We start from the raw sequence: 10751 nt of genomic DNA, 5'->3' as shown, positions 1-10751 counted from the left end.
ACAGCGGGTTGGGGGGGCGGAGGGACGTGACACACGTTTGGGTGTGGGGACGTGACACGCGTGGGGGTGGGGACGTGACACGCGTGGGGGGAGCATGGCCCCAGCACAGGGGGCGAGGGCCCGCTGGTGGAGGACAGAGGCCACCGGTGGTGGTTGGAGGCCACTGGTGGCCGTTGGCAGCTGCTGGCATGCAGCTGGGCGAGGGACACGCCGCACCCCGTGGGGACACGAGTGGGGTCGGCCCCAGGAGCTCGGCGTTTATTCCGGGGGGCAGCCCCGGCGTGTGCGGGGCCCTCCCCCAGCTCTCCGGGCAGCCCGCACTGGGAGGGACTGGGAGGAACTGGGACAGGGAGGGAGCCGCTGTTGAGCCGCGCACCCCACAGCCTGAACCCGGCCCCCAGCCCCGGGGGGGCTTCGCGAGGACGGAGCCCCCAGATCCCCCCCTGGCACCCCCCAGGGCCGTGGAGGGGTTGCAGCCCCTCTCCCCCCGGCGCGGCAGACGGACAAGGAGCGGAGGCGCCGGGCGTTTAGTTTCCAAGGTCTGTAGTTAAGGACGGAGACGGGAGGCGAGCGAGAGACAGACAGACGGACAGACGGCGCCAGGAGCATGCTGCTGCGGCCGCCCGGGGGCTCAGGCCAGGTCCTTGAAGGCGTCCAGGTTGAAGGCTGTGTCCAGCAGGCGCTGCAGCTCCGTCAGGTGCGTCTTCTTGTTGCCCGTGGCGGGGGCAGCGGCCGGCTCCCTCCCCGCGTACCTGCGGAGGCGGCGGCAGCGGGGTCAGGGCAGGCGGGCAGCCCCCCAGCACGGCCCCCCGGCACGGCCCCGGCCCCGCTCCTTACCACACGGGCTTGGCGCGGTTGATGGTGGTGCGCAGCCGGGGCTTGACGTAGTCGTAGTAGCCCTGGTTCTTGTGCTCCTCCTGGCACCACACCAGCTCGGCGTCAGGGTACTTCTGTGCCTCCTTCTGCAGGAGGTCGAAGGGGAACGGGGACAGCTGTGGAGGGGCAGGGGGAGAGATGAGGAGGGGGCCGCAGCCGGGACCGCCGGCACAGCCAAGCCCCGGCCTCCCAGCTCCTGCTGCTGCTCATGCCACAGCCCAGAGGCCTCCGGACCTCGCTCCTTGGGCAGAGCGCGGCCGCGGCCCCGGGGGGCTCACCTGCTCCACCCTGGTGATGGCCACGTCGGCCTCCATCTGCCGGGCCTTGCGCTCCCGCGTCAGGTCGTAGTACACCTTACCGGTGCAGAACAGCACCCGCTTGACGTTCCCGGGGTTCTGGGCTGCGGGGCCGCTGTCGGGGATGACGCGGAGGAAGTGGGTTCCTGCGAGGACACAACCGTCAGCGGCGCGGCCACGCCGTGGGGGGGGCAAGACCCCGGCACCGGCAGGGCGCAGCTGGTTAAGGGAGGCCCCGGGACATCCACGAATCCAGGTGGCTCAGCCAGAAAGGAGAAGGGAGATCGAGGCAGGAACGCGGGGAGGAGCCGCCCGGCGGCCGCTTATCTCCAGGGTGCCGCGGGAGTGTGGCTGGGGAGGCTGCGGAGGCTTGGGGTCAACGTGAGTCTGCAGGGCAGGGCCTCGGCACAGGACCCAGCACGGCTCACGCCTGCAGGAAGGCGGCGAGAGCCGGCTGTATCCCACCCCCAGCCCTATTTCACCACGTCCCCAGGGATTTGAGGGCAGGAATTAAGCCGGATGGAGGTGGTGGCTCGGGAAGCCGAGCCGGGGGTCTTCCTTGCCGCACGGAGCACCCCGCTGCTCCGACGGGCTCGGCAGGTGCTGGAAACCCTCCCGAGCTGCTGCAGCCGCATGCGAGGAACCGGCGGAGCCAGCAGCTCGCCCCGGGGCGCCAGACACAGCGTTAATGACGGCGTTAATGACGGGAGGCTCCAATTAGCTCAGAGCACGGCCGCAGCCCGGCACACCCTCAGCTCAGCTCGGGTGAGCGCTGCCCCTGCTCTGCGCAGCGAGGAGCGGGGCTTCCTCCGGGCACGGCGGACCCCAGCCTCTGCTGGCATGAGCCCTGCTCGGCCTCAGCCAGGAAAGCTGGCCGGGAGCCGCGGGCGGAGGCTGCTGCCAGGAGGACTTTACACCAAGCCAGCGCCTGCCCTTCACCCTTCATCCCGCAGCGCGGCGTGCGGGCAGACAAACAGCTCCTCGTACCTGGCAGCATGTCATCGAAGCTGGAGCGAGCTTCGGGGTGGCGCAGCAGCGACTTTGGAGTGAAGATTATCAGCTGCAGGGGAAGGAGAAGAGGCAGAGCGAGGCAGTCAGCTGCGCCAGAACCGCCTCCCCTGCCAACAAACAGCAGAGCCTGCCCGTCCTGCCCGCCTTCCCCTGCCTCTGACCGGGAGCTGCCAGCAGAGATTTGCTCCTCGCTCGCTGCCGCGCTGCAGGAGGTTCGGTGCTGCCACCCCCACCTGCTTTCCCAGCTTGGATTTCCCCTGGGAAGAGGCTGCAGCGCTGCCAGGGACCTGCCTCCCCCGCGCGGCCGCAGCCGCAGTGCCGGGAGGTGAAGGCTGGACTGGATTATTTGTCAGTGCCCCCGGCCCTGACGTCTCTGCCCTGCCCAACAAGTGCTGGAAAGCCTCGCGGCCGCCCCAGCCTGCGGGGACCGGCTTGCAGCACGTCCTGTACCGGGGCAACCCCAGCACCACGAGGTCCTTGCTCCTTGCTGGCCCGCACACAAGCTGCCTGCTCGCCTGGCCGTGGGTACGCGGTGACACGCAGGGCACTAGAGCAGAGGGGCTGCTCCGTCCTCCCAAGGACAGCGGGGATTTTAAAGGGGGAGCTCGCCCCTTTCTGCGGGGAGCAGCCCCGCCAGCAGCTCCCAGCGCTTCCCGCGTTGTGCTCCCGGCTCTGCCTCGCTGCTAGCCCTGCTCTGCCCACGTTTGCTGCCCCGAGCCCCGTCCCCAGGCTCGGCACGGACCCGGGGCCGCCCTGCCCTGGCTTCCAGCCGGGTGAAGCGAGGCAGAGAGCGCGGGCGGGCTCGGCTGGGCGCAGGCCTGCTGGTACTGACCGGCTTGCGGAAGGGCAGGAGGATCTGGCGCCGGAGGACGTGGAAGAAGTTGGCTGGAGTGGAGCAGTTCACGACGATCCAGTTGCAGTCGTACAGCTGGCGCACGTCAAAGTCGTCCAGTTTCTGCCTCGACAAGCACAGTTCAGAGGGTTTCCAGAAACAGGAGTGCCTCTTAGCCCCAGCGCTCCGGCCAGCTGGAAGGCCGGCGGCACGCAGCCCCTGCCTCTCCTCTCGCCCCCTTGTACCCTGTCCCACTCCCCCCCCAGCTCACACTCCCCCCCCAGAGACCGCAGCACCTGGACAGGCTGCATCTTTGTGCCCTGGGGCAGCCAGGAACTCCCTCCCCAACGTGTCACAGCACTTCTGGGGACGCAGCAGGCACAGAAGCAGCGTGGCTGCAAGCCTTGGCACCGGGTGCAGCCCCTCTGCCGAGCGCAGCCAGCTGCAGCGCAGGGAGCCCCGACCAAAACGCCTCCCGGAGCCCCCCCGGGGGCTGCTCCCTCCCACGAGTGTTAAGGCAGATCCAGGGCACAGTGAGAGCCCCAGGGGGGATGAACAGGAGGGCCGGGCTGAGCTCGGCATGGCCGCCACTCACAGGGAAGACGTCAGGATCGTCGTTGCACATCTGCAAGAATCGCTCCGGGCGGGCGGACGAGTGCTCGGGACCCTGCAGGTGAACGCAAGCAGGGAGTGGAGGCACGGAGCAAGTAGCTGGGTCCCCGCTGCCTGGCCCCGGCCACTGCAGAGGGCAGGCAGCCGCGCCGGGTGCCGCAGAGCACGCAGCGCCCTCGCCCTCTGCTCTGCCTCGCGCCCAGCACCTCGGGGTGCCCAGGTCCTCACCATGCCCTCCATGCCGTGGGGGAGCAGCAGGACGATGCCGTTCTGCCTCACCCACTTGGCCTGCCCGGGACAGATGAACTGGTCGATAATGCACTGGGCAGTGTTGTGGAAGTCCCCGAACTGGGCCTCCCAAAGCACCAGGGCGTTGGGGCTGGCCATGGCAAAGCCCAGCTCAAAGCCTGCGGGAGGAAGAGGAGGAGGAGGAGGAGGAAGTCGTCTTCCCAGAGCCCCCGGCGCCATCTCACTCCGGGGTGGGTGCAGAGCCCCCCGCTCACCGAGGACGCCGTACTCGGACAGGGAGCTGTTGCACACGGTGTAGGGAGCCTGGTTAGGCCACAGGTGGTTCATGGGGATACACGTCCTCTTGTCCACGTTCTGGTCGTGCAGGACGTGGTGGCGATGGCTGGAAGAGAGGAAAGCACATCTCCATCATCACCCCGTCAAACACAAGCTGCTGCCTCAGTGGGGCTCTGCCCCAGGCAATTTCCTTTTCCCAGCTCGTGGCACCAGCTGCTCGATGCGCTCCTGGACTCCTTTTGCCAACGAGGGCCCAGAATGGCAAAAAAAAAAACACAAAAAGAAAAACAAAAAACCAGGACAACGAGTGCGTCACTTTGGATCCCTCCCAGAAGGCTGTGACTGCCCTTAACAAGGCTGAGCGGAGCCAGCGCACTGCTTTACCTGAACGTCCCCCTCTCGACGTCCTGGCCGCTCAGGCGGATGTGGATGCCCTCTTTGAGGAGGGAGCCGAACGCCATGTACTCTGCCAGGGCCCAGTCCACGGTCCTGTTCTTCACCATCTCCCCGCGGGTTTTCAGAATACGGCTCAAACCTGCCGGGACAGAAGATGCAGGAGGGAGCTCGGTGACAAGGCGCCTGTCCCACAGCCCGCCCGTGGACTGGGAAACTGCCAATGGCTCGGGTAGAGGATGTGCCTGTGCTGGAGGGAGGCACAGGGACGAGGAAGCAGGACTGCAGGGAAGGATCAGCTCCGAGGAGGAGCTGCTCCTCGGTCCCTTAACCACAGCTCCCTTGTGAACTGATTCGCGGTGCGGCAAATAAGCGTGTCTGAGTGCCGTAACAGCCCCGCTCCTTCCAGGCGTTGTTCCAGCCCTCACCCACATCTCCTCGGGAAGCGCACAGCCTGGCACAGCTGCAGCACGCCCCTACCTCCGTGGATAGTGAAATCCTCCACCGGCACGGAGCTGGCCACTTGGCCGATGTGCGTCAAGTCCTCCTCGTTGAGGCCGGTGGAAGGGCAGGTCATGCTGCGGGGCTGGCCGTCCAGAGTGAAGAAACCTACGGCAGGGGGAGCGATCCACAGCGCTGCGGGGCCGTGCCCGGCTCCACGCAGAGCACCACAGCGAGGATGCCGGCAGCAGAGCCCGCTCCCATCGCCCCACCAGGGCACGTTTACTAACACACAGCTGTCACGGCACCAGGAGCCCCAGCTGGCTTTAGAGGAGCCAGGCCACTTGCCAGGGACCTCCAAAAAGTTGCTAGCGACTTACCAGGCCAGGGTGAGTCCAGCCAGTGCTTGATGTGCAATATCTTCTCATCCTTGGATCTTGCATGGGCCTCCTCGCATATCTTATCATACTTGGCAATTTCCTCCTGAGAGGCAGAATGACAAGCGTTAAGGAGGAGGTTCTGAACAAGGGTGCTGAGCCGGGGGACCTCAGCACAAGCTTGCAAGGGTCCTGGGGGGCACAGCTGGTCCCTGCAGCAGGGCACAATAAATCCCCCACAACCGATGGACCCCCAGGCCCTGCAGCTCAGCCTCGGAGCACGGAACCACTGCAGGAGAGCCCCACACCCCCGGGAAGGTCTCTGCTGAACCGACAGCTCGCATTCAGCTCGCGGTGCTGCAAAGCAGGGCTGAGAGTCCCTGGGGCCAGGCGGAGCCGTGCAGGGAGCCTGCTGCAGAGCGCATGAGGCACAGCGCTCCCGCAGGTCCCGCCGCCGCCACCCGGCACCGCACGGGCTGTGCTGCAGTGACCAAGGGGCAATCGGTGAACGAGATGTTCCTGCGCCGCTCGGGGCTGGCACAGTTCAAGGACAAGCCTCTGCTCCCGACCCAGCTGCTGCGGGCGCTCGCCCAAGCATAGCACAGCTCTGCCACCTTTAGGTGATGAGCGCGAGCAGAAATGGGCCCTGAAGGTCTGGCACCCCCAGGTCTGAACCAAAAAAGGGGCTTCGAGGGGCTGCACAGGACAGCACAGCAGCTGGGGCAGGTCTAGGGGTCTGCTCGGACACCCGACCATCCCCTGCCTCCCGAGCTAGCCAGGCACTGCAGCAGGTCCCCGCGTGGTGTTGGGACACCCCAGCCCTCTCCGTGTCCCCCCGGACCAAGAAACCTTTCCGCTGCAAAGACAGAAACACCCTCACGCAGGGGCTGCGTGCTGCCAGCTCCTCCTGCCCCCCATCCTTCAGCCCGCGGCGCTGCCCAGCCCTGGGGAGGTGCCGCCCGCGGTTCTCCGCCCGGGCCCCCCGGTGACAGTACCTCGTACTCCGGCTGATTTACCACCCCCTGTGAAATTAACAGCTCCGCGTATTTCTGCAGCACCGGCTTCTGCTTCCGGATCTGTTTGTACATCAGGGGCTGCGTGAACATGGGCTCATCCATCTCATTGTGCCCGTTGCGCCTGTAACACACCTGCCGGGAGGGAAAGGGCCTTTGAAAGCAGCTGCCTGCAACGTGCGGCTCAAGAGGCAGCCGGTCACCCGCCTCCGTGCGGGGAAGAGTCCAGCAGGGACTGGCTCTGTCCTCCTTAACGCAGGGGGACAGGAGGGCAGGCCCCGCACAGCCAGAGACAGCTTTTCCTCTCCAGGTGCTATTACATCCTCAGTACCTTGCTTTCATCCTCTCTTTCCCTCCCCTCAAAGTGAACAGGTCAAAAAGGCTGGAAAAGCCCCCAAGAGAAACCCCAGCTTCCAGAACCCACACCCCGAGCGGCAGTTAGTGGGCATCCAGGAACTCCGCAGCGGTGACAGCTTTACGGTAGAGCCTCACGCCGTGTTCCTCATTTCTTACCAAATCCACGACCACGTCCTTATGGAAGGTGCTCCGCCACTCCGCTGCCACGTTACACACGTACACCACGGCCTCCGGGTCGTCGGCGTTGACGTGGAAGATGGGCGCGTTCACCACGCGGGCCACGTCCGTGGGGTACGGCGAGGAGCGGGCCATGCGGGGGTCTGTGGTGAACCCGATCTGCAGCGGGCCGGAGGGGGCAGGGGACGGAGCGGTGAGGATTTGGAAAGCCTCGTTCCCTCGAGCAGATCGCTGCTCACGAGGGAAGCCCCCGGGCCCCGGGCCAGGCGCGTTTCATCAGCTCGGGCAGCGCCAGGTGAACGCGGGCGGTGCCAGACCAAGCTCAGCGGCTGCGGCTGAGCCGGGGCTTCCCCCGGCCCCGTCCTCAGCTGGCACCGGGGGAGCACGGCCCCAGGCCCCTCCTGCTGCCCTGGCACCGCAGCCCAGCCTGGCCAGGGAGCAAAGCCAGGATTAAAACCCTGGGCGAGGGCCGTGCCCGCCGTGCAGCAGGGGATGTGCTCCTTACCTGGTTGTTCACCACGACGTGCACGGTGCCGTGCGTGGTGTAGGAGGGCAGGTCGCTCAGGTGGAACGTCTCGTACACGATTCCCTGCCCGGCGAAGGCCGCGTCTCCGTGCAGGAGGATGGACATCACCTGCGGGGCGACGGGGGGCTGAGGTGTGGGCAGTGGTGGCCGCCAGGAGGAGGCTCATTCCCCGACCCTCGGGCTTCCCAGGAGGGTTTCTGAGCAGCTCGTGAGCGTGTCCGAGGCCTTCGCAGGGGATCGGAGTGGTGTCAGCTGTGGCTGGTGCAACGCCAGGAGGAGGCTGGGGCCATCAGCAGTCCCACCTCAACGCCCCATGCAGGGGCCACACTCTCGGCAGCTCGAGGGGGCAGCTGGTGACGTGCTGGTGGCCGGGGGGCATTGGCTGGGAGGCGAGTCCCGTCCCCAGGCACAAACACCCCTAAACAAGGCCATTTTCTGGGACAAGCCAAGAAAAATGCACCTTTCGTGCACGCTTTTCCCCAGGACAGAGGGCATTCCGGCAGGAGATCCTGCGCTGAGCCGGGCCGGGCAGGGAGCTCGCTGCGGCTCCAGTTCTTATTTTGATATTTTACCCGGGGGCTGGCTGAGGACGCTGCCTGTCAGACGAGGACAGAGCTCATCTATTTATATTCCTGCCCTCACAGCGTGGGAGGAAGGGAAGTACTTTTGATCTCACCCTTCCACTTCTTCTGGAGCGTTAGAGGCAGGTTTGCGATGAATCAGGCAGTGGAAGCATTCCCAAATAAATCCCCCCGCAGCCCACTGCTGGCCTGCCCTCACATCTGGGCTCGTGTCACACCGCTGTCCCCACCGGGGCCGTCCCCTCCCGGCCCCAGCTCGCCCACCCAGGAGCACCGGTCCCATTTCGATCCTCCAGCCTGAAGCTGCTCCAGGCTCTGATGCTCGGGGGCCTTCGGGAGCGGGAGCACCGCTCAGCCCCTGCCTCCCAGCCACGGATCTGCGCTGCTGCTCCTCCCAGGAGCACGGCCTCGCCACCCAGAGAGGGGAGGCAGCGCTGGGAGCCCGGGGAGGTCAACCCCCTGCTGAAGTTATCACCAAAGAGAAGAGGAAAGATGGGGGTGCAGCAGGGGAAGGGGCGTCCAGGCAAACAAACATCAGCTGGGCTTCTTCGCCTGGCTTTGCTCTGCGTGCAGATCCACCGGATCCCCACCAACCCCACCTGGTCTGTGCTAAATCACAGCGAGGGAGCGGGCTCGGCACCATTTACCTTCTTCCCTTCCGTGTCCCCGCAGTAAAACTGCTCCGCTTTAGTCTTGCCTTGAACAACGGGGTCGGCTGCCTCCAAGTGAGAGGGGTTTGCCACGAGGGAAAGGGTGATGTTCCTGTCGGTGACGCGGTTGATCCTCCGGTGGTACATCCCCAGGTGGTACTTCACGTCACCGGAGCCCTGGGGGAGGGAAAGGAGAGTCACCGCCACGCAACGGGGGCTGCTCGTGGACGGGGCAGGGTGGCGCTGACCCTGGGGGCTGCAAAAAGAGGGCTCCTTGCTGCCAGAAACCGCGTCTGCTGCCCAGCCCGCGGTTGGGAGCTCAAGGCACTGGCAGAAGGCAGCAGGATCCAGGAGCTGGCCTGGCACCCGCCACGGCAGCAGCCTGCTGTAGGCACCAAGATACACGCAAACACCAGCGGGCATCGAGCCCGGTTTTGGGCAGTCCCCAGGTACCAGGGAAGAAGCGAGGTGGGTTTGGGGAAGGCACCGGGCAAGAACTCTGGGGGAGAGGCTGCCACTTGCTTCCTCTCCGGGAGGAGCACACGAAGCACCCTGGAAGCCCACCTGAAGGGCAGGGCAGGGTAAAGCTTTCCAAATGCCAAACCATCCCGGCTGAACGTGGCTTTGGGGCACAAATGTGACACAGCGACAGCACCGGGGAGGGAGCCTCAGGGCCTCTGGAGAGGCCATGGGTCCCGCACAGGTCCCAGGGGGTTGCAGCACGGCCCCGAGCCGACCCCTGCCTCCGGCCCCGCTGGTGCAGCCCCCTGCGGCCGGGCCAGACGGGGTGACTGCAGCAGCCGGGGCAGGCACACCGTGCTGCTGCTGCTCGCCCTCCGTGCACCTTCTCATTTACCCAAAGCTGTTTTACGCCCAGCCGAGGCTGCCACCAGCCCGGCCTCCGCTGGAGACGGAGCAGACTCTGCCGCAGAGGCCGGGACGGGCACCGACGGTCACGCACCGAGGGTTCGGTCGCAGGAGCGTGCGGTGCCCTGGGGCACGCTGGAGAAATCTCTGCACCACCGAGCGAGCTGCCAGCCGCGTGTGATCCAGCTCACGCTGCGCTGCCACGGCCTCCAGGGGCTGAACGGGGACAGACTACAAATTGCCACGGAAACGGCGCAGAGGAGGAGACTCACCTCGTCAGCAGCCTCCAGCTTGGAGTCGAACTGACAGAAGATCTGCTCCAGCTCCTTCCTGATCACATTGGCGAGAACATTCAGACGCCCTCTGCGAAAGCAACGCCGCCGTCAGCATCCAGCAGACAGCCGAGGAGCACGGCGCGAGCACAGCCCCGTACTGTCCCCGTCACACCGAGCTGCTCGCGATGGCTGCAGGGGGCAGCCAGGGGACAGGGCTCTGCATTTTCAACCCCCCCGCCCCCCCGCATCCTAAGAGCTGTCCCAGAACAGCGAGGCCGAATCCTGCTCTTGGATTCAAACTGCTCACACCGAGCCCCTTCTGCCAAAGCCCCGGAGCAGCCGTGGCAGGTTCTGCAGCGCTGCTCCCAGCCTCTGCAGCGCAGCACCCGGGACAGCCCCGTGCCTTGTGCTGAGCACATTTCTCGTGATTTAAGGCAAGTTCTCTGCTGCTCAAGGCACTGCGCCTCTCATCACTCCCCAGAAGAATTAAAAATAAGCTGAAGCCAGTGACACTGGGATCAGTGGCGAGCTGTTGAGGCCTGAGACCTTGAGCCAAGCAGTTGGCTGATGGCTCAGCCCAGAGCCAGCCTGGTCCTGCAGCACTGAACCCCGGGAGCATCCCCATTCCCATCCCATCCCCATTCCCATCCCCGTCCCCATCCCCATCCCATCCCAACCCCATCCCCATCCCATCCCCGTCCCCAAAGCACGGCGGCGCACAGGACAGGTTACCTGTGGGGCATCCCCATGATAACGTAATCCACTCCCTTCTCACTCGACTTATCGATAATGGTCTTTAGGGCTGGGATCAGCACTTCACAGCCCTCCAGACCGAAACGCTTCTCCGAGGACCATTTCCGATGGAGGAACTCCTCAAACCTGGAAGGCGAGGTGAGAGAGCCATCACTCCCAGGCCTCCCACCGACGGCAGGACCCGAGAGG

General features: G+C 65.7%; 1 protein-coding gene across 4 annotated transcripts in view; it reads right to left on the bottom strand.

Annotated features, from left to right (window-relative positions):
* Positions 1–526: 526 nt before the first annotated feature.
* Positions 527–10751, bottom strand: part of OGDH (oxoglutarate dehydrogenase) — a 32707-nt gene continuing 22482 nt past the window's right edge. For all 4 annotated transcript variants that reach the window (XM_035345072.1, XM_035345074.1, XM_035345071.1 and 1 more), the window contains 17 exons: positions 10542–10688; positions 9807–9897; positions 8665–8844; positions 7416–7544; positions 6890–7069; positions 6359–6511; positions 5367–5469; positions 5026–5154; positions 4537–4687; positions 4131–4258; positions 3856–4034; positions 3611–3682; positions 3016–3138; positions 2160–2232; positions 1155–1318; positions 838–992; positions 527–752 (listed from right to left, as the gene is read on the bottom strand). In XM_035345072.1, coding sequence (XP_035200963.1) covers positions 632–752; positions 838–992; positions 1155–1318; positions 2160–2232; positions 3016–3138; positions 3611–3682; positions 3856–4034; positions 4131–4258; positions 4537–4687; positions 5026–5154; positions 5367–5469; positions 6359–6511; positions 6890–7069; positions 7416–7544; positions 8665–8844; positions 9807–9897; positions 10542–10688 — 2278 coding nt within the window. In that variant the 3' untranslated portion in view covers positions 527–631. The remainder of the gene's footprint in view (positions 753–837; positions 993–1154; positions 1319–2159; positions 2233–3015; positions 3139–3610; positions 3683–3855; positions 4035–4130; positions 4259–4536; positions 4688–5025; positions 5155–5366; positions 5470–6358; positions 6512–6889; positions 7070–7415; positions 7545–8664; positions 8845–9806; positions 9898–10541; positions 10689–10751) is intronic.

Source organism: Oxyura jamaicensis, chromosome 22, assembly GCF_011077185.1.
Source record: "Oxyura jamaicensis isolate SHBP4307 breed ruddy duck chromosome 22, BPBGC_Ojam_1.0, whole genome shotgun sequence".
NCBI classification, from domain to species: domain Eukaryota; kingdom Metazoa; phylum Chordata; class Aves; order Anseriformes; family Anatidae; genus Oxyura; species Oxyura jamaicensis.
Note: the sequence above shows the minus strand (reverse complement) of the source record. Positions and strands in the feature narration are given on the sequence as shown.